Raw genomic sequence first — 26548 nt, 5'->3', positions numbered from 1 at the left:
AGCCTTGAGCAACCTGCTCTGGTGGGAGGTGTCCCTGCCCAGGGCAGGGGTTGGGGCTGGGTGATCTCTAAGGTCCATTCCAATGCCTTATGACCTTAACATATTATGATAGTATGATAAATTAGTACTGTTGGGCTAAAAGAAATGGAAACTTTTCAAAGAACAAACTCACACCTGCCATGGGAGAAACACATGGGAAAAGAAACATGCGATGTGTGTTCCATGCCTTCCTGGCTAAAGAAGTGTCTATCAAAGGAGAGCTTACATAGTTAAATGTAAATACCACCAGGTGCCTCCTGCATGGCTTAGACAGGGTTATTTTCTGTAGGTTCTGGACTGCTGGTGTGTGATGTTTTTATTTATAACAAATCCAGTAATTGCTAGGTAAATAAATTCTGGTTAAGTACAAAGATACTTATGAATTCTAGTGGGATTTTACAGTAGGTACAGAAAAGCAAAGCCAAACTACCATGGTTTGCTGTCTGATCTGCCAAACTGTCAAAAATGTCTAAAACAATTTTATGTCAGCCAAAAATGTCTCTGGAGTGATGCAAGATGTGTTTGTTCAGTGATAAATCAGCTCCCAGTTACTGAAGTGTGGCTCCAGAGGGCCAAGCTCTGGGGATTGATGGGAGCTGAGTGTCTGTGATTCTGCTTCAGTGAGGGATTGGTGAGGGATTCCTTGGAAAGCTCAGGAGCTCAGTTTAAAAACCGATGGTTGAATAGCCTCTATGTGCAGACATATTCAGTACTGGAGAGTGAGGAGAGGAAACTGGAGAGAACACACTGGGGGAAAAAAGTCTCCTTTAAAGCGTTTTGGTATGTTAGAGATTCATTGTGACCTTAGCCCCTGGCAGCAGCCAGGGCCAGAGTGCTGCTCAGCACTGTAATTCCATTGCTGTCACTGACAGGCATTCATCCCAAACACAGCTTCATCAGAAAGAGATTTGGTATGGTATCAAAAAGAGCTAATTGGCTTATGGCTGTAGGTTGAGAGGTCAGTATAGATTAAAGAGTTAAGAGCATCAGTAAGCTGTTCAACTCCACTGGGCTGTGCTGGGGTGAGTTTAGTTCTACCAGAGGGAAGAAGCATCATAGGAGCAGGAAAATATGCAGGAAGGACAGTCATCCAAAACCCTATAGGCATGTGTGGAACATACCAGGGTACATCAGGAGTGAGTAGAGTAGTATCCAGGATACCTGTGACTGACTCCAAACTGTAGCAGTTACAGGGTTAGAGTCAGAATCCGAGGCTGGTTTGGGTTGGAAGGACTTTTGAAGCTTATCTTGTTCCACCCCCTGCCATGGGCAAGGACACCTTCCACTAGCCCAGGTTGCTCCAAGCCCCATCCAACCTGGCCTGGAACACTCCCAGGGATGGCGCAGCCACAGCTGCTCTGAGTAAGCTGTGCCAGTGCCTCAGCACCTTCACAGGGAAGAATTCCTTCCCAGTATCCCACCTATCCCTGCCCTCTGGCAGTGGGAAGCTGTTCCCTGTGTCCTGTCACTATCTGCCTGTGTAGGAGTTACTCTCCATCTTTTCTATAAGGCTCCTTCAAGTCTTGAAAGGCTGCAATTAAGGTCTCCCTGTACCCTTCTCTTCTCCAGGCTGAACACCCCCAGCTCCTCTTTGTATTCCATGGAGTAAAACTGGGGGCAGACTCACTTCAAACAGGCAAATCCTGTTCCTTTTGCTCCAGGCCAAAGGGAACCCAGTCCAGAGCACTGATATATTTGCCTCTGCTGCAGAAATAGGGATAGGCAAAGGGGAGGATGAGACATGGAGCTTGCTGCTCCCTGGGGTAGCACAGAAGGAAAGGATGGATTCACTAAGTTAAAGAAAAACCCAAACAGGGCTGTGCACTCACTCTGTGTGCAAGGGGGAGACAGCTCTCACCTGCAGCTCCATGGCATGAGCCCATGCGATGCTCTTGCTGTGAGCTCAGGGCTGTGCAGGTCTGGGGCCACGTTTGCCCAGTGCTCCTGAAGTATAAACCTTGTGTGTATTCACACATATGTACAGACCCTCTCTGCCCTTCTTACCCAGCCAGCAGTAAAGCTATCCAGTCCCTCAGTATTCACCCCAGATCATTTAAACCCTCTGTAATCGATCACTCCCTGTCTGAGTGCTCCACTGACAGCCCGTGGATGCAAAAGCCTGTGCAGATCAGCTGCCTTGCACACAGATAATCAGCCTGTTGGCAATTGATAGTTTGGCTGTGTTATACTTTTAGGCAAGATTAGTTCCCCATTTCCCTTGCCAAGAAGAGAACCACATAAACAGAGGATTATTTAGAAACAAAAAAAAAAAGTTCCTCTTGACAGAGAAGTCATGTAAATGGGAAGAAACAGGAAACTAATCTTCCCTTGTTCGCCCTGTAAGAATGCATATCTCTGAGGAATGTTGTAATTATGGATTTAGGAAATCAGTCCAATTTGCCAGGGTGTGAATTTCAGAGTTCATTCAGTCAACCCTCTCAAGCATATCTCCTTCAGAACAAAAACCACCAGGAGCTGAAGTGTACCAAAAGAGATTAAAGGAGAGGAAAATCTCCTGCCAAGCTTTGCTTTTGGGAAAGATCCTGGGCAGACACTGATTATTGCTTTGGCTCTGAGCCAGGGAGGTTTGGGCATGGCACAACAGAAATCAGTGGTAACCCATGTTTGTCCTGTGGGCATCTCTTTTTCCATAGGCTAATGATGGGAAGAATCTGTGCTCCTGTGCAAATACTTCCATCCTCAGGATATTTGCTTATTTACTGTGAAGACTTTTTTTAATAGACGTGTCCTCTGCTGGGGATGCCACGTTAGCATGTTCTTAGAGAGAAAAGACCCTGAGCCTGAGTTCTGCACCATTCCGAGGTGGTGCTGCAGCAGATCCATGAGCAGAGCCAGGGATAGCTCTGGGTGTGAGTATAGGGCACAGCAAGGCTGAGGATGAGGAGTGATGGAGTCCCTGAGGAGCACCCCGTGTGGTTTCATCCTGGCCTGGAGAAGGGCTTTCACAGGCAGGGCATGAGCTCTCCCAAACCTGCTAGAAATGAGGCAGAGAAGAGATCTAAGAAGGCTGATGTCAGTGAAGCTCAGGGCTGGGTTAAAAAGAACACAAGGAAATTAGCTTGTTGCCTCTGTTCTTCGCCCACAAACACAGAAGGTTTGAAGTTCATTCCACCTCAAACCTTACAGGGCTATAATTAGGGCAGTGATAGGGGTGAGAACCTGGAGCTCTTTGATGGGCAGTCTTTCATGCAGCTATTGCCACAGGAAAAGTGCAGATCTGAGGGGAATTGCTCTGCATCAGGAGTTAGTGTTCACACAGTCGTGATTCCAGAATCATGGAATGGGATGGGTTGGAAGGAACCTTAAAGATTATATAGTTCCAACCCCGTGGTCCAGGAAGACCCCCATAGAAAGCTGTTAACATAATCCACAGCCAGGACCAAGTAGCAGGAGATGCCTGCTTTGTTGCTCAGCCTCCTGACTTGCAATTTGACCTGAGCAGGGAGAATGGAGTTGAGGGAGAGCAAGAAGAATGTTTCTGATGCTCTTCTCCCATCTGCAAATGTTTCCCCCTGTAAAGTCCATGAAGCAGACACAGGCTGGACCTGACAGTAAATCCCACTGGGCTGTAAGTGCACTGGAATTCCATGTGTGTTTGGAAATGAAGATGGAGCTAATGGATTCTCATTCTGTATGTGACTGGGTATGGGAATACTTGATGGAGTGATTGGTTGGGTTAATTGCATACTGGTCTAGCTTGTTAGGGTTACTATTAGGGCTATCCAAACTGACTGGGAAGGTGTTAGAGTGGCTTCATCTTCCACAGTCTGATGAGGTGTAATCCTGTGAGGTCAGTTCCCAGCAGCAGTGGGAACACGGTGGCAGCAGTTTCATTCACACTTCTGGAGCCCTGCAGTGCTCTGTGCCTGGTCCCACACTGGGCTCAGGCTGTGTGTGACCATCGCTGTGGTCCCTCACTGTGTGGAGTTCCTGCAGACAGATGAGTGGCTGTCACACACTTCTGCAAAGTTGGGTTTTGAAATGCTCAGGTTGGATACTCATCCTTCAGGCAGCCTCAGAGCTTAGCAGAGAGTTTTCATCATAAAATCATCAAAGTTGGAGGAGACTTCTAAGGTCCTCAAGTCCAGCCGTGTGGGCTTCCATGCTTCTGGATGCAGACTGGATCAGAGCTCTGTGATGGTGACTTGTAGGACATTTATGGAAGTGCTCAGTGATTGTATAAACCTCCTGAGGCTTGGGAGATCAGAGCACTGATGTTGGGTCACATGAGGGCCAGGCTGAGTGAAGCCCAGCAGCAGTGCAGGTCACCCAGGGTGCAGTATATGATGGGAGCCTTCCCTTCCTTAAACTGGAGAGCAGGATTTGCCACTGGCCTCAGTGACATTTAGTTCGTGTGTATGTGACACGATGACAAAAGGACAGAAGATAAATGCTACTTCAGAACACACTGGGAAGATAAGGGTTGCCAGTTTGTCTTCAATGCTCTGTGTCACTGGACTTAGACAAAGCATCTACTGTGATAAGTAACACGCTACTCTCTGCTCTGAAAGAGTTTGGCCAATTTCCCCATCCTCATTCATCCTCAGCCTTGCCAAGTGCTGGAATGCTCCCAGAAAATATCTGCAGCCTGCCATCGTGGGACTGAGAGGTGTGAGAAATCTGGAAGCATGTCAAAACTCTGGGGCTTATGTATTCAGACCAAGTCCTTGGTCCTCTGCTGAGCCCTGGGATGAACAATATTCCTCAGCTCTGGGGCCAGGGCTGGGTTGGAATTCAGAAGGTGCCTCTGTGGTAGTATGAGAAGGGGATTTTGGGGGGGAGCACAGACCCTCAGGACTTCACACTGAAGGGAAGGAAAAGGAAGCTATATCTGAAAAAGCAAGAAGGGTAAGGTTACCTTAGTCTTAGTTAAGGAATTGTGTTTTGGGGTTTTGTGGATGGCATACAGTTATTTCTCTCTCCAAACAAAGGAGGTTAACCTGATGCTGCAGCTCATTGCAGAGCTCTGCCTGTGCTGTTCCCTGAGCAGGCAGTGGAGGGGAGAACAGGCACTGCAGGTGGGTGCACTGTGATTTTGTGTATCAGCATGCCTGGAGGTGTGGGACGTAGCTGAGGAAAACAAGTTAATTTTGAGTTTAAATACAAAGTTCTGATCTTCCCCCTGGGAAAGTCCCCAAAGGGTCCGGCTATACGGACACTGCTGAACAAGACCATGAGCTGATCTGTGCCTCCAAAGACAAGGGGCACTGGCTGGCTGGGCAAAGCACACCTCAGGCTGCTTTCTCTCCTGTGGATCTGTCTGAGGTCTGCAGTGCCAGGAGCAGAGGGACAGGATCCCTTCCCTAGTGCCATTCTGTGGGCACAGCAGTAGTGGCAAACTAGGCAGTAAAAGCTGATTTTTCAGGACAGCATTTTTGGGCTGTGTTTGTGTGCTGGTGGGGAGTGGGATCCAGGGTCAGCTGAGCTTTGACATCTTACAGATGCACTTTGGTGCCTTCTTTACCAAATCCTTCCATGTCCTGAGGTGTCTGGGGGATTGTATACCTGAAGATCCTGTGGGTACATAGGAGTAATCCTGTTGTAAAGTATTGCACCTTCACTCTTAAACCTCTTAGATATCTGTTGGGGAGGTTTAGGTCGGATATCAGGACAAGGCTCTTCCCCCAGAGGTGTTTGGGCACTGAACAGCTCCCCAGGGCAGTGGGCACAGCCCCAAGGCTGACAGAGCTCCAGGAGTGTTTGGCCAGTGCTCTCAGGCACAGGGTGCATTGTTGGGGTGTTCTGTGTAGGGCAGGGGTTAGACTGATGATCCTCCTGGGTCTCTACCTGCACAGGATATTCCATGATTCTGTAATTCTTTGAACCTCCGTTTCTGTCTGGACTTGTGCTTTCTCCAGCCAAGAAACACTGATATCCACATTCTGGTCAACTACTGAAGTGAAATCTGGGAATGACCATGTCGGGTTCACTTTTGGTGATGCATCCTGTATGGAGCCTTTCATCTCTGCAGAGGGAAGTGTCCGTGCACTGTGCCATGGAGCCACTGCCAGCCGATGGTTTCTCTGTTCTGTGACTCTGTGAGCTGGGTGAAGGCGTAGAAGGATGTCCAACACTGCTGAAGGAAATGTCTCAACCCCTTGCTCAGTGTGTTTTGAAAATACTTTCTGTTCAGATCTGCCTTTGAAAGCAACATTGGTTCTTTCCCGCTGCTCTGTACCTGCTCACATCTGTGGCTGCAGGAGCAGATTTTGTAGACATGATGACTTCATGTGCTGAAGGTGAGTTACTTGCCTCAGGGGCTGCCTGACAGAAATTTGGAAGGAATCCCAGTGCAGGAAATGTTTGGATCTCTGTGTAGTATTGTTGAGCATGATCAGGACCATCCTGTGTTCTGGGGAAATGAGATCTTGGGTGTTCTTTGCCCGGGAGCTGCTTGGGACTTGAAAGCAGCAGTTGCTGCAGGAAGCCTATGTGGAGCTGAGTATCAGTGCTGGGGAATGCTCATCTCTGCTAATCACACAATCACAGCCTCATTTCAGTTCGAAATTAGCTCTTCTCTGGGAGCTCTTCTCTGCCCTCCTGCTCAGAGCAGGGCCAGCTTAGTTGGACAAGGTGATCCTGGCCCCTGCCTAGTTCCACCATGCCTGAGCCTACTTTAGCCACTCTCACTGTCAGCTTTTTTCTTACTTTTAGGCCTGGCTGGAATTTCTGTCAGGATCTGACTCCATCTTCTCTATGATCCCCATGATAAAACTGAAGAGGCAGTTATATTCCCCCACATCTCCCAGCTGAGCCTTCCCTGCACTGAACAAGCCCTTCTCCTTCAGCATCTGTTTACACCATGTGCTTCAACCCACTGACAGTTGGGAATCACAGAATGATTTGAGTTGGATGGAATGTCTAAAGCCCATCTAGTCCAACCCCCTGCTATGGGCAGGGACACCTTCCATTGGACCAGATTGCTCAGAGCCATGTCCAACCTGGCTTTGAATGTTTCCAGAGATGGGGCAGCCACAGCTTCTCTGGGCAACCTGTGCCAATGCTTCACCACCCTCAGTGGCTAGTTGCTGAATTCTTCTGTTGTCAGCATCCCTTACACTAGGATGCCAAAGCTGGGCATGGTGTCCAGCTGTGAGCTCACAAGGGCAGAGTGGTGAGGAGGAATCCCCCAATCTGCAGCAGAACCACAGCTGGCTGTGTTGTCAGAGGGTGAGCTTGATCAGACAACTGTTGTGGTTTGATTCTTCTGTCTGCCTTTTGGCCATAGTGTCTGGACTTTTGAAGGACGCATTGCCTTGGTAAGATTGTGTGGCTGCAGAGAGAAAAGTGAAGAAGTTGTATCCTGTCCCAGCTCCTCACCACAAGCCAGCAGCTTCCTCCAGGTTGCCCTGGAACAATAAGCTCCCTGTGAGGAGCCCAAATACATCTGCAAGTTGCCTTTAAGAGCTGCCTTTGTCTTGATCCCTTCCAGTGATATCCTAAGTTAGACTGCTCTGAATTGCCTTTTGGAAGAGGCGATTGCATCGGGCGACTGGGAAGCTGAGTCTCCTGATTCACAGAGCTGGAACTAGGTGGTGTGAACATGCCCGAGGGAGCCGGAGTGCCAGAGCTTTGTTGAAAGGGAGAAGAAAGCCCACTTCCCCGGCATTGATGTGGTACTGGCTCCAGCAGGCTGGAGTGTGGCTCTGCCGGGGACGCACTGATGGCTATCTGAAAGCCAGGCTTCTGGCATGTGAATGCAGCCTGTTTGCTCCTTCTTCACTTCATAAATTACTGCAGCTGAGTAGCCAGTGCCTGGGAGAGAGAGAGAGAGCAGCTCGGGTAGTGGGGAAGCTGGGTGTTCTCAGGCTCTGCTGTGGGCACTGTCTGCTGCTTGCACAGGAAACCCTGGTCAGAAGGGAGTGAGTTTAAAATTGGCACCTTGTATCCAAGGCAGGAGATTTCCCCTCTCTGATTTGTCATTGTGAGACCCACCTGTAGCACATGTCCAGCTCTGGGGTTCTCAGCACAGGAATTATGTGGACTTGTTGGAGTGAGTCCAGAGGAGGCCACAGAGATGTTCCAAGGGCTGGAGCACCTCTGCCATGGGGCCAGGCGGGGAGAGCTGGGGGTGTTCAGCCTGGGGAAGAGAAGGTTCTGGGGAAACCTTATTGTGCTCTCTCAGTACTTAAAGGGGACTTGTAGGAAAGAGGGAGAGGGACTTTACATGAGCAGATAGGACAAGGGGGAATGGCTTCCCACTGCCAGAGGGCAGGGTGAGATGGGATATTGGGAAAGAATTCTTCCCTGTGAGGGTGCTGAGACACTGGCACAGGTTGCCCAGAGCAGCTGTGGCTGCTCCATCCCTGGGAGTGTTCCAGGCCAGGTTGGATGGGGCTTGGAGCAACCTGGGCTAGTGGGAGGTGTCCCTGCCCATGGCAGGGGGTGGAATGGGATGAGCTTTAAGGTCCCTTCCCACCTAAACCAGTCTGTGATTCTATGATCTACGTAGGATCTCCAGAAGCCTGGATCCCCCTCCTCTCAGGGCACAGGCTGTGGCTCTGGTCTGAGCTGGTGCTGAGGGTCCCAGCTCCAGTCTTACGCCTCAAGGAGTTCCCTTCAGTGATATCTAAGTGTGACACTGCAGCATCTCCCCATGCAGTACAAGTGATGATAACTTCAAACCAGAAACCTCAGGCACAAATACAATGAAGTAGCAGTGGCAGCACCGGAGTGGGATCTTCAGGGAGTCTTTAAGCACAGGTCACTGTGCAGTACCTGCTGCACTGCAGGGAATTCAGCAGTGCAGTCAGTGCCCTCCACTGCATACAGTGGCTTTGTCCTTTCTAAGTCCAGGTTTCTTTATCCCCTTTTAAAGTTGCTGACTCTGAAATACTCTCCTTGACATTTTCTCTACACTAGCAGGAGGGGTTTTTTGTTGATTCTGGAGGCACTTGAAAACAGAGGAAATTGGCCAAGACATTCAAAAGTTAAACGAAAATCTGACTCTGCAAATAACCAGTGTCAGTAGTGTGAATAACATCCCTCTCTGGGAAGAGATGTTGAAGGAAAGGGGAGAATTGGATCCAACTGAAATGCAGCTTAACACATGCGGATAAAAGTAATCTGGGGTTGGCTAGGGTGACTTCCACAGGATATATTGGATATTTGTTTTCAAAATTATTGGTACCAGTGAAGAAACTGCTGATGAGTTAAGGTCAGGACATTCCTGAGCCTGCCCTGCTCGGGTTGTTGTGAGCTTTGGGAGGCCTTGGTGGGGAGAACAGGATTTACGGGTAGGTAATCTGCAGCCGTGGCTTTGCAAAGCTTTAATCATGGGTTGGTGTGGTGTCAGGGGTTCTGTGTGCACCTAGGGGTTAAAGAATGTATGATATGTCTAGAATTCCGAGAGGGATGTAAACAAGCCTCATGCTCTAGAGAGTCTTTTCCTGCTCGGAGGTGTCGCTGATGCTGATCAGAGCTGTGCCAGTTTCCTCCTCAGGAGTGTTCCTTTACTGACAGCAGAGCACATGAAATGTCATCCCTGTTGAAACATTGCTCCCTGCATCTGTGCCCACATCTTCTGGGGCCAAAGTTTCCACATTCTTGCCTCTCACAGAGCTGTTGTGGTGGAAGCCTTTCCCCTTTAGAGCAACGTTAGGGGTTTTTTTCAGAGAAAAGACAAACAAAGCTTTTTTCTGTTTCAGAATGCAAGATGGGATATCTCTGGAGAGATTAACCTTCTTCCCAGAGTTGTTTTTTGTGGTTGAAAGAAGAAATCTGTTATCATTAAAATAATACAAAAAAAAATCTGCACCTCATTACTGCCAGAAATAAAACTGCCATGGCGAGATTTATTGAGGATTGACTCAGGGTGAACTGAAGAGAGCTCCAACCCCAAGGAGCTTGTGCTTTAGGAAAAAGGCAGGAAGATAATAGGATGGACACAGGGGAAGCAAGAAGAGGGAATAGCTCCATGATGTTAATAAGGAAATATGTTCTTTTTGGGAAGAACTCTGGAAAGTGGCTTGGCAGACACAGCAGGAGGGTCACTCAGCCCCTCTCCATGTGTGCAGGGCTTGGCTTAGGTCAGTCGCAGGAAGCAGAGATGGCAGAGAGGCACAAAGGTCAGGACTGGCATGGCCAGGGGAAGAATTCAGGAGGAAATGTAGAGGGCAAGAAGCATGAGCAGGAAAGCTTGTCCTGTCCTTTCCTGCCCTGCCCCTTCCCTCTCCTTCTCTGCTGCACCTGAGCTGTGCTGAGCTGCTGGCCCCATCCCACTGCCCCTGGCTCCTGCTCTGCCCCAGCCCCTTGGGAACAGCAGCAAAACTATTCCTCCTCATCTCCAGGAGTAGGACTGTGGTTTGGCATTTGGCAGAGTCGCAGGAGTGCAAACATGGTGCTGAGGCAGCAGGTTTTGGAAGCAGGCTGGATTCCATGAGCAGGGTGCAGGATCCCTCCGAGCTGTTCTCCTGAGCCTCTGGCCCCTCCTGCACCTCTGTGGGGGTGTCATTCTTGTTTTCTTCTTGGCTTGCTTTCCCCCCCCCCTTTTACCTTGGGGCCATCAACAGATTTGTTTCCTGATCTCTGTGTCTGCTTTGAAGACAACTTCTCACCTTTTAGTTACTAAAGGAATGTGAGGAATGAGGCCCCATGGCCCCAGCTTCTCACCCAGCTGGGAGGTGTTCCTACATGCCAGGGAGAGTGAGCAAGGTGATGCAGTCCCTGGGAGCAGGCTCAGACCCTGGGATCCAGCTCAGACCCTGGGAGCAGGCTCAGACCCTTGAGCACTGCTGGTGGGCTGTGAAGGGGAGAAGGCAGTGGTGTGTGCAGGGCGGGAATGGACTTTCCATGCAGATCTGAGCATTTCACTCCAGCAAAAGCACTTTTTGGCAGTGCCAGCGGGTATCTAGCCTTAGAGCTACAGGTCCTGAGCCACCACGCAGAGTTTCAGCTTGTTTTAGCAGTTTTCGTGACAATATGAACGTCCAAGGCAGATCCATGAGGAAATCAAGGAGTGAGTTGCTGATGTGGCTGCAGTGGCTCTGGGATATTTGCAGACACATGTGGGCTGGCTGGGGAGCAGGAGAGGGGTGCTCCCACCCCCGTGGAGCTGGTGTGACTGTTGGTATCGCTATGTTCACCGTGGAGCTGGTGTGACTGTTGGTATCACTATGTTTGTATTTCCTCTTACAACTGCACCTGCCAAGGGAGTGGACAAGGCAGCAGAGCTGTGGTGCCTCCAGCTATCCCCACGGGGACTGTCACCAGGTCTCTCTGCCCTGCCCCTCGCCAGTGGCTGCTGCCCCGTGCCAGGTGGGCAGTGTGCCATGCTCCAGCCATGCTGGCTTACAGCTGGGATTTGGGCTCAAACCACAGGCAGTGTGAGCTTGTGCTGGTGCCCCTAGGCTCTGCAGAGTGCCAATGCACGTGTTGGCTTCCTCCAGGGAACAGATGGGAGCAGGGAATATCTTAAGCTGCCCTCCCTGTTTGCAGGTGTAACACGGTGACACCTGAGAGCAAGTGTTTGTCTCTGTGGCTGTAGCAATGAGCCAGTTGTCACCTCCACAGAGAGCCTTGAACAGACACAAAGGAAGGAATTCCTTCTCCCAACCCTGGTTCTTCCCAGCTGGAGTGACTGCTCCAGGTTCCTCCCGTGATCAGTGGGGATGAAGTAGGACTTTCACAGCACATTTCATATGACCTATTTCTGATGCAAGGTGTCATCCATGGTGCTGCTGGGCCCGTGCTGGGTGCACAGGGTGTCTGTCAGCACAGTGGGCTGTGCCTGGTGCTGAAGGAGGGTCCTGGTCCCTCTTTTTCACAGCAGGAGGTTAGGGGGGCTGTAGCTGTGGGTGTCTGGCAATCCTAATTATCTGTTCAAGTACTTCCAAGAACAGAGGAGACCTTACACTCTCTCCTTCCTTGGAGAGAGAATAAGCCATCCTATGAAGATGCCTCAAGGGCTGGAGCACCTCTGCCATGGAACCAGGCTGGGAGAGCTGGGAGTGTTCAGCCTGGAGAAGAGAAGGCTCCAGGGAGAGCTTAGAGCCCCTTCCAGTGCCTAAAGAGGATCCAAGGGGCCTAGAGGGACAGGATAAGGGCGAATGGCTTCCTTCTGACAGAGGGCAGGGCTAGGTGGGGTATTGGGGAGGAATTCTTCCCTGTGAGGGTGCTGAGGCACTGGCACAGGTTGCCCAGAGAAGCTGTGGCTGCTCCATCCCTGGGAGTGTTCCAGGCCAGGTTGGATGGGGCTTGGAGCAACCTGAGCTAGTGGAAGGGGTCCCTGCCCATGGCAGGGGGGGTGGACTAGAGGAGCTTTAAGGTCCTTCCAACCCAAACCATCCTATGATTCTATAATTCTATTGTCTCTCACATACCATCAAGTCACAGCCTCTCTTCAGGTCTCTATACAGACACAAAATGGGATTGAAACAATCCAGACTCATACCCCTCCATAATTACCTGCCTAATTCCAGAGACCTTTGCTGTCTGGTCAGTCACTGGTTCTTATTTTGCTTAATGTAATTGGTATCTGAGCAAATAACACATAGGTCATCAGTCAGGCTCAGTGGTGGTGGTGTAATCTTGTTTCTGTGTGCTGCACCTGCAATGTGACATCCCCTGGACACACAATCAAGGGGCATGAGTACCCTGTTGGGCTCCAAGCTCAAATGTGTGCTCTTCATCTCCTGGCAAAAGTGCAGCACTCACTGGAAAACCACTCCCTGCTGTGGCCTGCTATAACACATAGGTCATCAGTCAGGCTCAGTGGTGGTGGTGTAATCTTGTTTCTGTGTGCTGCACCTGCAATGTGACATCCCCTGGACACACAATCAAGGGGCATGAGTACCCTGTTGGGCTCCAAGCTCAAATGTGTGCTCTTCATCTCCTGGCAAAAGTGCAGCACTCACTGGAAAACCACTCCCTGCTGTGGCCTGCTCCTGCTCCTTCCTGCCCCCTGGCCTGGCAAAAGTGCAGCACTCACTGGAAAACCACTCCCTGCTGTGGCCTGCTCCTGCTCCTTCCTGCCCTGGCCCCTGGACTTGCTCCTGGGTGGTGGTGTAATCTTGTTTCTGTGTGCTGCACCTGCAATGTGACATCCCCTGGACACACAATCAAGGGGCATGAGTACCCTGTTGGGCTCCAAGCTCAAATGTGTGCTCTTCATCTCCTGGCAAAAGTGCAGCACTCACTGGAAAACCACTCCCTGCTGTGGCCTGCTCCTGCTCCTTCCTGCCCTGGCCCCTGGAGGATGCTTGCTCCTGAGAGGGGGAGAAACACCCATGCTGGAAATTGCCCTGACAGTCTCCCTTCTCTCTGGTTCCTCTTTCAGAGCACAGTTGGGCAGAACCAATGCCTCCAGGGACACCTGGTGCAGCTGCTGCTCCGTTACTGCTCCGTGAGCACAGCGGCGCAGTGGGCTCAGCACTACGGAGTGCCCATGGACATGCTGCCTCAGGACATGTATCAGGAGCTCCAAAACCTACACATCCAGGAGAGGTAAATACCTTGTTTGATGCCTTTTTTAATTAAAAGAGTATATATTTGCTTAAAATCATCTGCCATGAAGCTTTCTGTGGGAGGTAGTTTCACAAACACTTCCTTCGTGTGCTCAGATTCCATTGTGGTCCTGTACATCTGCATTTGCTTGTCATAAGTCTGGAACTGTCTATGAAAGGAGCATTTTAAACTCACCCTGAGTACACAGAAGCTGCAGGAGATTGCTTCATGCTGCAGAGGGTTCTGACGTGAAGCTCTACAGAGAGACCTGGACAGACTTGATCAGTGGCTGAGGACAACTGCATGAGGCTCAGTGAGGCTCAGTGCTGGTCCTGCCCTTGGAACACAACAGCCCATGCAGCTCCAGGCTGGGGCAGGAGTGTTTTAATGCTGATGGGAAGGTCTCACAGATGACCTTGTACATTTTGTGTTCATGGATCATGGCTTTGTGGATCTGCACTTTCTCCTGGTGCAGATCTGCACTGGCTCTTGGCCAAGCCCCATTGTCACCTCAGGAAATACCACACAGGTGTAAACCACTCCTGAAACACTCTCCCACTTCTCACAGAACCAGACTCATAAGGGTTGGAGGAGACTGCTAAGATCATCAAGTCCAACCCTTAACCTGCCACTGCTGTAACCCCTAAACCATCTCCTCCAGTGCCAGATCCAGATATCTCTTAAACACCTCCAGGGATGGTGACTCCAGAGGGTTCATGGGTTTTTTTGGAGCACAGGATACTCTTGTCTGTCTAGGCCATGGGTCTGCCTGGCTCTGATGCACTGCTGGAGCTGCCCTCCTCCTCCTCCCTCCCGAAGCCACACCAGCCACTAGTTGGAAGCCAGGAGGTTTTTGCATGAGGGTTAAGCCCTCAGTACACAAAGGGGTGGTTGCAAGAGTGTGGCTGAGCCACAGACTGTGCATCTAGAGAGATAAAACTCATCACTGCACCTCAGTGCTGTGGGAATCCTGTGCTGTGCCAGGAGGAGGGGAAGGCACAGGTGAGGATGTGCTCTGCCCTGCATGAGGAGTTGGGACAGATGAATAAACCCCTTTGTGCTGCAGTTTACTCATCCAGTACCTGCTGTAGTAGCTGCTATAAAGTCAGCAGAGCCGTGGAACCCCATAAAACAGTCTGGCTGCCTTGTTTATTGAGCTAACAAAGCCCCAGAGAGGGAGTTCACACTGCAGGGAACAAGGTGGCACCAGCATATAAATGACATCATCTGCCTCTGGTCACACCACACAGGGCTCCTGAGCTCTGCAGGTGAGAATATTCTTGGAGACCTGAGCCTGCACACCTTCATTAAATATTTTACACAAATATTGACTTCCCCATGCACACAAACCCACAGGAAGAGTGTTTGTGCAGGGTGAGCTGCTCTGCCACAGACTTGGGCACAGAGCCTCCCAAACATAAGGTTAGTAAATACTCTCTCAAATAATGAACCATTTCAGGCCTCTATGGGAAAGAGACTATCCAGAAATGTGTGATGTCTCCAAAATAGCTGAATCTTTTGGGTTACTTTCTTTTCTCTGGCTGCCTCAGCTGACTGAGCCTTCACAGCAACACACTGACCCTTGGCTCTGGGGGCACTTGAGAGACTCTGCTGCATTTTGAACAGAAAATGTGCTGTGTAAGATCCTGCTGGAGGCAGTCACTTAGCTCATTTCTGCAGGCATCTTCCAGCATTCCCAGGGAATTAATACACAGAGACTGAGTTCTCTGTGTGGTGCCATCAGAGACCCAAATGGAGGGAGCAGCACGACCTCCCCCAAAACAGAGAAGGGTTTGAGAATTTATTTCTGAGCTTTTAGCATTTCAGCCCTGTGCAACTTTGGACAAATGTCCGTGTGCACCCTGTGTGGCCATTTTGCAGAGAAGGGGATGGAGGAGGAGGAGAAGCTGGGTGGCATCAGAGAGGTCCATGAAGCCTTTCCAACACTGTGAACTGTTGAGGTAGATTGCCCCATTCCCAGCGGGTGGGATGTGGTGTGGAGCAGTCTGAGGCTCTGTCTGAGGCAGTTCATGTGTGTGGCAGTGTGAGCCTCCTGCTTGGAGCTGATTCTCTGATGGATGTCACCCTGGGAGCCAGCAGGGTCCCATGTTAACTCAGAGGCAAGAAGCACTCAATGTGTTACCTCTGAGTGTGGAAACAGCTGCACAACTTTGTCACCTGAGTCCTGGGCAGGAGCTGAGCATTGAGGACAATGGGCAAGAGAGCATTAAGCACTGGGGCTTGAGCCACTCCAGCAAGTGATTTGGTGTGGGTGTTCTCTGCAGTGGATACAGTGTGTGTAATGAGCTCTGGGGTACAGAGACACTTCTGGGAAAGGAATGGAAAGAGAGGAGTCGAGATGGCCTACAGGAAGGCTGGAGAGGGACTTTGGACAAGTGCCTGGAGTGGCAGGACAAGGTGGAATGGCTTCCCACTGCCAGAGGACAGGGTTAGATGGAATATTGGGAAAGAATTCTCCCCTCTGAGGGTGGTGAGACACTGGCACAGGTTGCCCAGAGCAGCTGTGGCTGCTCCATCCCTGGGAGTGTTCCAGGCCAGGTTGGACAGGGCTTGGAGCAACCTGGTCTAGTGGAAGGTGTCCCTGCCTAGGGCAGGGGGTGGAATGAGTTGAGCTTTATGGTCCCTTCCAACCCAAACCAGTCTGGGATTCTGTGTTTCTAAGATGAAAAAGATTGAGATTGCAGGGAAAGCGAGGACAGAGAGGGTAAAGAGAAAGAGCTGAGTGACATGGGGAAAGAGAGAGCCGGTCTGAAATAAGGGTATAAGACTTTCTGCTGTTCCTTCAACCTAGGATTTCCTCCCATTGCATGGCTGAAAACTGTTGCATCTGATTCTGTGCAGGGTAGAAGAGGTCACAGAAGCAGATGATTATAGAGACAGTAAGAAAGAGGACTATTACCAGCTTCCTATTCCACGGGAAAATATTCACTTCCTGCAGACATGGGAAGAGACACTGCAGTGCTGGGACAAGGTGCTGAGGGTGAGTGTCACCTGGGGCTGACTCTGCAGGCTCAGGGAGCAGGAACTCCAGAGCAGGTTGGTATGCAGGGGTGGATGTGGCCACTGCCACCCCATGTCTCCCTCCACAAGCCAAGAACAGCTGCTCCTTTAGGCTTGTCTGATTTGGGGAATGTGGAAATTGTGCCAGGACAGGTCCCTGCAGAGGTACCTCAGTTACTGTGGAAGTCACCTGTCTCTGCAGCAGTTTGCACAAAGAGCTGCAGCTGTTGCAGAGGTGTGAGAGCAGAAGGTGTCTGTGTTGCAGGCTGGGCAGGTGGTTGGTGTGGACATGGAGTGGAAACCTTCCTTCGGCATGGTGGGGAAGCCCCGCGTCGCCCTCCTCCAGCTCGCGCTGAGGGACCAGGTGTTCCTGCTGGACCTGCCACGGCTCCTTGAGCAAGCTGAGGCAGAGGGGGAGATGGAGAAGCTGCATCACTTCATCCAGATGCTCTACTCAGATGCAGCCATCACTAAGCTAGGTAGCACATTTCTCTTCTCCCCACCTTGGGGCTTTGCAAAGCCTGTTTGGCAGTTTTGTCATTCCTCTTGGAGTTGTCCTTCTCTAAACCCACTTGCCACAGGACCAGCTTTTGTAGCCCTGGGTGTTCAGGCACTGCAGGCCAGGAAGCAGGTAACCAGTGTAACTGGGAAGGATAGAAATATAGAAACCTAGAACCCTAGAATATCCCAAGCTGAAAGGGACCCGCAAGGTTCATCAGTCCAACCCCTGCCCTGCACAGGACACCTCAACAATGCTCCCTGTGCCTGAGAGCATTGGCCAAACACTCCTGGAGCTCTGTCAGCCTTGGGGCTGTGAGCACTGCCCTGGGGAGCTGTTCAGTGCCCAAACACCTCTGGGGAGGAACCTTCTCCTGATATCCAGTCTAACCCTCCCCTGACACAGCTCCAGCCATTATATCTCCCTAGTTTAGGTCAGAGACAAGATTTAGCTTGCACTCTTGAACTTGGGATGGTCCTAATTGCATACCAAACCCTAACCTTCAGTGGTTTAGGGAAGTGTGGCAGTTGTGGATGTGCTGTCCCTGTCCCAGAGCAGCTGTGCTGGACACCAGAGCTCTCTGAATTACCATACCTGGCTTTTGGAGGCCTTTGGCAGGAGTTGCTAAACCTGGATTTTAAGAGAAAATTCATAATTACCTTTCCCAGATTTTAAGTAAGTTGATCTTAAACTTGGCGTTTTTCATCCACTTCTTCTCTCCCTTGATTTGCAGGAGTGTCTCTTTGCAGGGAACGGGAGAGGCAGGAGCCAGCTTTGTCCCCTGTCTGAACTGTCTTCCCACCAATGTTCGTCTGTATTTTGTCAGCATTTTGACTCTGAACTAGAAGAAGCTGCAGTGCATTAGCCATGTCTTGAGTTTTCCCACCTGTGTGATTTGGTCTGGTTTTGTCTCCAGGTTATGGGATGTCTGGAGACCTCAGCAGCCTTGCAGGCACATGTTCTGCTCTGAAAGACATGGAGAAGCAAGCACGAGGTGTGATAGATCTACTCACAGTGGACAAACAAGTAAGGATGAACACATGGAGATGTGGGGAATTGTGTCTCCTGTGTGTGCTGGTAGATGACTGTCCTCAGTCCACAGCACTGTGTGTTTGTATCCTGCACTGGCAGGGATATGGCTGTGAGTAAATAGACATTTCCTCTTGTGGGTTGAAGGTGTTGGGATTCTGTAACGAAAGACACAAGAGTCATTTCTATCAAGCTTGCTATACTGACAGCCTTTCACAGCCTTTATAAAAGCTGTGAAAAGCCATGGAAAAGGAGCCCCAGGTCCAATCAGCCAGGATAAGTTATATTTGAACTTGGGAAGAGTAAATTCTTGTAGGAATTCTGCTCTCCTGAGACTGTGCAGGATTGAAGCAGATATGATGGAGTTAATGATTTGTACAGAACTCTCATGTTCAGAGGAGAGCTGCTGAGGGGTTCAGCACAGGAATTCCTGGTCAGCTGAAGCACAGCTGTCCCTGGGTTTGCACACAGCAGCTTTCAGCAGGCTGCAGAAATGCTAAGCACAACCGTTTTCATGGGTAAAATGAACAGAGTGTTTGAGGCTGTGGGTTGGGGTGAAGCAGATCCTTGGGACTGATAGCTTCACCTGGGAAGTGCTGCAGGGGCCGTCATACCTGCCAACAGCTATTGCCTCAGTTTAACCTGCCCTGGGTGGCACAGGAAAGCCTTTTCTCACTGGGACTAGGAGGAGAAAGGTGCTGACCTGCCACTGTTGGTCTTTTGCTGAGTGGGTGCCCAGCAGCCCCCAGCATGGCTGAGCACCGTGCAGACCTCTGAGGAGCCCCAGGCCTGGCCCTGCCGCTCTGCTGCAGTGCTGTACAACAATGTCCTTGTTTTCCTTCCTTGGCTATGAAGCAGATTTCTCCCCAGCAAGTGTGTTTGTTAAACAAATAACCCCACGCTGTATAGACCTAATGCCATCCCAGCCCTTGTCTGAGACAAGGGGTTCAATGTGCCAGGCAAGAGATGGATGTGATAGGGTTGTGCCTGGCCCCACCCGCTGGAACAGGAGGTGGTGTAGAGACTGTTTTCTAACCAGGTGGTTCCTATCTTTTTGTTTCCCTCAGCTGCAGAGGAGCTGCAGTGACTGGAGGAAGGGCAGCCGGAAGGGCGATGGACTGTCCCCAGAGCACAGCCACGAGGAGAGTGGGGTCAGGCAGCCAGGGAAGGGGCTGAGCCTCCTGGTGCAGCATGTGCTGGGGAAACCTCTGGATAAAACAGAGCAGCTGTCAAACTGGGAGAAACGACCTCTCCGGGAGGAGCAGATCCTCTATGCAGGTCTGGTCCCTGCTCCATGGCATAGTGCTACAGATGTCTCGTCTCTTCTCTGGTCCCACAGTGCTGCAGATGTCTGGTCCCTGCTCTGTGGCACAGTGCTACAGATGTCTGGTCTCTTCTCTGGTCCCACAGTGCTGCAGATGTCTGGTCCCTGCTCTGTGGCACAGTGCTACAGATTTCTGGTCTCTTCTCTGGTCCCACAGTGCTGCAGATGTCTGGTCCCTGCTCTGTGGCACAGTGCTACAGATTTCTGGTCTCTTCTCTGGTCCCACAGTGCTGCAGATGTCTGGTCCCTGCTCTGTGGCACAGTGCTACAGATTTCTGGTCTCTTCTCTGGTCCCACAGTGCTGCAGATGTCTGATCCCTGCCAGAGCAGGCACAGTCCTACAGATTTCTGGTCCCTGCTTTGGTCTTGCAGAGCAGCAGATGTCTGGTCCCTGCTCCCTGGCACTGTCCTACAGGTGTCTGGACCCTGTTCTGTGGCACAACCCTACAGGTATCCTGTCCAGGCTGTGTTTGGCTGTTCTGTCACCAGGAAAGTCGTTAAGTAGCAAAGGAAGAAAATGGCTTTGCAGATTAGTTCCTGTTGAGAGGAGCCAGCACATGTTTTGTTTGTCCTGTTGCGGACATGGCTCTAATGGTTGAAGTTTAAACTGTCCAGTGATTCATTATTTCCCTTATGAAGGAATTCCTGTGCTTTGCAGATTTGGTCTGATGAAACATCACCTCAGTGGAAACTCCTCTCAGTAACTGAAAGGAAGAAAGTCCACTTCCTTCTGCCTCATTTCACAGCCTTCTTGGGAAACAAATGCTGTGTTCATTTGTCACACCGAAGGGCTTGTTAGAGCTGGGTTTGACATGGGCAGATGTGGTGTCAGAAGCTGCAGCACAGTCAGGGCTGTGCAGGGACCAGTGGAGTTTATTGCTGATTACCCCAGAGTCAGAAGTCTGGGTTGAATCTTTTCCTGGGGCATCAAAGGACAGTCTGCTGGAGCAAACCAGCCCTTTGTTAGATTCAACTATCCTTGAAGCTGACACAGTTCCCACAAAAGTTAATCACTAGGACTTGTCAAACTGGCTTGGAGACTTCTCCAGTTCCCGTTGCAGGGAGCAGAGCCACATGGCAGTGCGTGTGGGCAGGTGATTGCAAACAGCTCAGTTAATGCCTTTTGAGATACTGCATCTAGTGGGGAAGTTCCCTTCCCATCCAGAGATGTGGCCAGAAGCCGAGGGCAGGCCACTGCCCTGGGACACTGGTGAGGAACAGGGCCTGGCTGGAGCTATCGGGTGGTGGTTGGAACAGCCACACTACACTTTGCATTGTCTTAGAGTGGAGACAGCAGAGCCTATCAGTTTTGGAGCTCCTGTCTTGTCCCTGTGTGTTCAGTTATGATGCTCACAGTCAGTCATGGAGCATGGGGTATGACATGAGTGAGTTGAAGCTCCATAGGTTGTTCGCAGTGGCTTTAACAGAGATGGGAACTCTTCCTTGCATCAGGAAAGCCTCTGGGTTACTTTTGAATGCCACAGCTGAGGCTCATGTTCTCTTATTTTCAGCCTCAGATGCTTACTGTTTGCTGGAGATCTACGAGAGGCTCTGTAAGGACCCAGAGAGCTTCGGTCTGAGCCCAGACCTGATGCAGAGTTTGGTGGAAAAACAGAGCAAAAAACTCAAGGCAAAGAAGCAGCTGAATAAACAAGAAGCACCATCACCTTCTGGACAGGTTTGTAAACATCTTCAAAGAGCTGCTTGTTGCTCAAGACCCCTTCAAATCACACACTGCTGTCTCTCAGTCATACCATTAGCTATGCACGGCATGTCAGTGTGCAGCCTGTTCTCAGGACTATTGCAGCAAACATCCTCCTCACCCCTCCCTCACTGCTACCATGTGCTTTCTCCTGCCTGGGTTCAGCTTTCCCTGCACTTTTAGATTCATTTGTCTTTGCACAGTGTTGGCACAGCTCTATGTGCAGAGCCCAGTGAGCCTTGCTGTTGAAAGTGTGGAAGGACCATTTCCTCAGTGGGTTTGGATTCTGTGACCAAGGTGTTGCATCCATGAGGTTTCAAAACTGTGAATTCCTTACTTTTGCTTTCAACTGAGCTTCCACACCTCTGTTTCACATTGGGAATTCAGCCTTTGTTCTGTCTGGAGTAGAAGTCTGCAAATTAAAAGCAAATGATCATCAAAACCACCTTTCTGCTGAAGGCTTGTCCCTGCCTTCCTGCCCACCTCCACACTCCATGACTGGCCTCCCCCTGCAGCCTGTGCTGTGACAGAGCCTTCAGACTCCACTGGCCACAGCTTGGAGCTATGTGACTCTGCTTAAGTATCTTCGAACATGACTGAGCCCTCTCAGTAGTAAAGTTTTAAAATGGAACTAATGCACCTTTGGAAACCTCAGCAGAAACTCTGTTTGGCTTATTATCTGCTAAGACTCACTATAGCTTTGTAGCCTTCTGAGGAGCCCCAAATGTGTGTTGAATTCCTGAAGTCAATGCCACCTTCCTTGTTTGGGCTGAGATGCTATTGATTGTATCTACCTAGTCAGGACCCTCCTTGTCAGGTGTGTGTGAAGGTACATCATCCCCTCAGTCTTCAGTGGGCAGTAAAACATGGAACTCCTCAGTAGTTCCCTAAGCACTCTTCCTGGGAATGCAGAGCTGAGTGGCTGCTGCAGAGATGGGAAAAGTGAGCACTTCAGGCTTGAATTACCTCATGAACCCACAGGTCATCTTTGTGTTCTGTACAGTCGGATTCATTAACCGAGAGGCAGTTGTAAAACCTGGGCTGGGACTCCCAAACAAGACTTCTCCTGACTCTGCATCCTTCAGGACTCCAAGCTGCCTCTCCCAGTGTTTCCTGGTCTACTATCTGAAGTGGGGCTAATGACTCTGTTCTCTTTTGTAAGCTTTTTGCTGTCTGCTGGCATGAAACGTGAGAAAAAAGCTACATATGACAGTGCTGGCCACTGGATAAACACTAGCTGAGAGCCAGCTGCTGCTCCTGCACATCTGTTTACACAGCAGCAGCAGCCAGGGTTGGTGTCTTCCAACTGCCTCAGCCTCAGAGGGGCAGCTCGATCCCTTGTCACAGCCCTCTGATGTCCCAGAGCACAGCTCCTGCAGGAGCTGGGGATGGTCCAGTCTGCCCAGTGCTGCAGAGCCCTGAGCGCATGGACCAGCTCCTGGGAGGTGCAGCATCACACTGATGGAGCTTCTGGATGTGAGCTGCTTCCCATGCTCAGCCCAGGTGGAGCTGCATGTGTGCCACAGCATTCCCAGCCCTGAGCCAGCTCCTGCAGAGCTAGTCTGCAGTGCTGGCTCCCTGCATAGGTGCTGGCTGTGTCCTTCAGTCATCCCAGCTGATCCAAGTTCCTGGAGTCAAAAGCTGTTCCTTCATTGGAACTTCCAAGGAAGTTCCTTAATAGCTTCCCTTCTTCATGAATTTAGCTATTGTACTTCTGGGAGCCTCCCAACTCTAAAGTCCTCCAAGTGCAGGAACTCTCCCAGCAGCAGACATGCAAAATAAACCAAACAGAATTCAGGCTCTGCCTATTTTTAACCTTCCAAAGATAACAGAGCTGACGTGGTTGCTTTGTCTACCTGTTTCTCCCTCTGTCTGTCAGATCCCCTTCCCAAATCAGAGCTTTGGGCACATGTTTATTTGTTGCAGACTTATTCAGTAGGGGAACAGCAGCCTTGAAGATGTTTTTGTGAGTTTGTGAAGGTGAATGTCTGTGTGGAGCACTGAAGGGCAGGTTGGCATTTCTGCAGGGAAAGGCTGCAGGTCCCTGGATCAGGTGGCCAGTTGGACAAGGGCTAATGCAGCATTAGCCCCATCATGTGCTGCCTCATGCCCAGGTGGATGTGGGCAACATGGAAAGGATGAGAAGGTGTATCTAGAGGTGTTTCAGGGCATGAGGAAACTGTGATGCAGGTGGAAGGAGACAGCTGGGTTTGCTGCTGTGGGTGATTTTAGGGAGGGAAAACACAAATGTAAGGAAATCAGCCTTCTGCTGCTCACAGATCTCTTGCCCTTCCCTAGCAATGCCAAGGACCTAAAGTGGAGCCCTCAGATCCCCCTGCTCCCATGTCCCCCAGGGAGTTCAGTGTGGTCTGTGACAACATGCTGCAAGGCCTGGGACGCTACCTGCGCTGCCTTGGGGTGGATGTGCGAATGCTGGACAACGAGGATGACCACAGGAAAGCTGCTGAGGTGAGTCATACACGTGTGGATGCTCCCAGCACCTGTCTGTGCTCCCTGGGGTCAGCTGCTGCTTGCTGTGGAGCTGCACTGGGTGTCATGTGTGCCAAACAGGCAGTGGGTGGCAGGAGCTGCCCCACGGGTGCTTCCTCCTGTACCTGTGATGACTCTCTGGGTCAGTCCAAGAAGCTGTGCCACCTGGCAGCTGGTGGCAGCTGGTCCCTGCAGTGGTCTGTGGGCTTGGTAGTCCATTTCCAGCAGCGAGGAGGTGAGCAGAGACTGCTGTGATCTCACTTGTGTTAGTGTCTGTTTGTGTCATTGACAGCTGGGTCAGATCAGGTCATGAGAAGAACATAAGCAGAGTGTAAAGATCACAGAATCACAGACTGGTTTGGGTTGGAAGGGACCTTAAAGATCAGCTCATTCCAACCCCCAAAGATGTGACTAAGTGTCTTTGGGGAGGCTGTGTGTTTGCAACAAGGCAAAAATCAGTGAAAAGAACCCAAAATTCACTTAGGCTTCTAATGAACACTAGTTTGGGCTTACAAGGAAGGTATTTGCCTGCCTTGTGCCCAGGCCAGTCGAGCAGAACCATAATCCAGAAATGGCTGTTCAGTGTGGAAGGGAAAATGCCCATAGTCAATGGCCATGATGTCCTGGCTGGCCACCACCTTGTGAAGTGACTCAAAGGTGATCACTGCAACTTGCAGTGACATATTTGGGACAGGAAGAGTCTCTAACATGCATGGGGTGAGTGAACATTGATTTGGGCTCCCACATCAACTCTGCCCCTCGGTATCCCAGAGGAGACACATGCTGCTTCATTTCAGACCCATTTCAGCCATGGCAGAACTGGAGCCCTCCATCCCACACAGTGTGTGCTACGGAGCGTGCATGGAGCACCTGGCCTGGTGCGCAGGATGTTTGCTCTTCAGCTGTCTGCTTGGCCTCAGTCTGGGGCAGGCTCTAAGTTCTGCAGAAATAATTAATATCTCCTCCCTGCCAAACTTGCACAAGTCTTTTAAACAAACTAGTTCTCAGTGCCTCCCTCCAGAGCTCTGTCTCCGCTCCTCATCCCGATACCTTATCGTGCCACGGACAGGATGTTTGACATTGCTTTCGCTATGGTGACAGGACAAACATCCTTTCACTATCAAAAGCCCTTGGAGTGTTACTGTATTGCAGAGCCTTTGATCTGGGCTTGGATAATCAGAGATAAAAATACTCTCCTCCCACCCTGCTTTATATCTGCAAGTCCTGATTTAATCAAAGGTGGATGTTGACCACCCTACGCCCAAAAGCTTGGAAATGTTATTGCAAAGGCCAGGAGAGGGTTGGGATCCTGGTCACTGGCTACAAGACAGACAGTTTGGGTGTTGTCCCAGCACAGCCTCAAACTAGTGTCACCAGGAACACATAAGTGTTAGTGTTTGTTCTCCATTAAAGTCTTTTCACTCTCTCAGTCAAACTGCACATCTCCTGGTGCCAAGAGCTCCTGCACCACCTGGCATCTGCTCCTCGCCGTTCTCATGCCTCTTGCTTGTTAAAGTGGCTGCAAGTATTGGGAGGCAGATAGGTCTGGTCCTTCACCCTCATTATTTGGGATCAAGCATAAAAGCCTGAGAACTTCTTCAGCTGTGCTTGAGCAGCTGTGGTTTTTATTTAGGTTTTGGTTTAGACTAGTGTGTGTTGCAGGAACTGGTTTGAGAACCCACATTCCCAGGCTAGGCATGAAGTCCATGTGCTGTGTCCTGCTTTGTGTTATGCTGCTGTTACTGGCCAAGTGTTTATCTTGGACATCAGTTGTCATGGTGAGTTTATGGTGCCAGATGTGCACTCTCAGGTGTGCCATGAGAGCAGGACTTCTGACACCACGAGCCACTGGAGCCCCCTGGGCATCCACATTTAGTGGTGGCTTTGACCAAGTCCACACTTGGACTCAATGATCTTAGAAGGCTTTTCCAGCCATAACAATTCTGTGATTCTCTGATTCTGTTTCTCTCCTGTGAGATGCCACCAGCTTGCGACCTGTGGTTTAATGGTGCCATTTAACTGGGCCTTGACTGATTAAGGTTACCTGTCATAAGCACAGACACCGAAATCTTTAAAAATGGAAAAGTAGTATAAATTCATACCCAAAACCTGTCTGGTTAAATCTGTCCTTGTGTGGAAGGCAAAGAGCTCCCAGTCTGTCCTTACAGAAGTGTTTTAGCACCAGCCTCCTGGAGAAGAGCAGTGCAGGTGTCCTGTCCCAAACCCTATCACTCAGGGGGTTGGTGGTGCTGTTTCTACCACATCAATTGCTCTCCCACCTGCTGTAGCACACACACACGTGTTTGGCACAGCAGGTATGCAGCTGGAGGTGAAATTTGTACCAGATGTGCTGGATGAGCTCCTTTACCTGCTGTCAGCAGCCTGTGCATTGAGAGACAATGGGATCAGTCAAAATCCCAGACTGGGTTGGGTTGAGAGGGAGGTTAAATCTCACCCCCACGCCCTGCCCTGGGCAGGGACACCTCCCACTAGCTCAGGTTGCTCCAAGCCCTGTCCAACCTGGCCTGGAACACTCCCAGGGATGGAGCAGCCACAGCTTCTCTGGGCAACGTGTGCCAGTGTCCCACTACCCTCACAGGGAACAATTCCTTCCCAATATCCCATCTCATCCTGCCCTCTGGCAGTGGGAAGCTGTTCCCCCTTGTCCTGTCTCTCCAAGCACTTGTCCAGAGTCCCTCTGCAGCTTGCCTGGAGCCCATTTGGCCCTGGAAGGGACTCTGAGGTCTCCCTGGAGCCTTCTCTTCCCCAGGCTGAAGACCCCCAAGTCCCTGACACATACTTGCCCAGCAACTGCTCCAGTCCTGCACCTGGGTAGGTCCTGCAGGGCTGTGGGCAGTGGCCCAGACTGGCCCAGGCCTGGCTCCTGCTGTGTGGCCTCTCTGGAGAAGGGCTGTGTGCATCCGTAACCCAAGGAAATCCATCAGGGAAAGATTCCATCTCTGGGGTGCAGCATCCTTCT

General features: G+C 50.7%; 1 protein-coding gene across 1 annotated transcript in view; it reads left to right on the top strand.

Annotated features, from left to right (window-relative positions):
• LOC103809147 (exonuclease mut-7 homolog) overlaps positions 1 to 26548 on the top strand; it is a gene marked incomplete at its 3' end in the record, with an annotated part of 44591 nt that overhangs the window by 11910 nt on the left and 6133 nt on the right. The window contains exons 4-10 of the mRNA XM_009081961.1: positions 13337 to 13503; positions 16366 to 16504; positions 16790 to 17003; positions 17940 to 18049; positions 19120 to 19330; positions 20888 to 21054; positions 23377 to 23547. Coding sequence (XP_009080209.1) covers positions 13337 to 13503; positions 16366 to 16504; positions 16790 to 17003; positions 17940 to 18049; positions 19120 to 19330; positions 20888 to 21054; positions 23377 to 23547 — 1179 coding nt within the window. The remainder of the gene's footprint in view (positions 1 to 13336; positions 13504 to 16365; positions 16505 to 16789; positions 17004 to 17939; positions 18050 to 19119; positions 19331 to 20887; positions 21055 to 23376; positions 23548 to 26548) is intronic.

This window comes from Acanthisitta chloris, unplaced genomic scaffold (assembly GCF_000695815.1).
Source record: "Acanthisitta chloris isolate BGI_N310 unplaced genomic scaffold, ASM69581v1 scaffold7169, whole genome shotgun sequence".
In the NCBI taxonomy this organism is placed as follows: domain Eukaryota; kingdom Metazoa; phylum Chordata; class Aves; order Passeriformes; family Acanthisittidae; genus Acanthisitta; species Acanthisitta chloris.
Note: the sequence above shows the minus strand (reverse complement) of the source record. Positions and strands in the feature narration are given on the sequence as shown.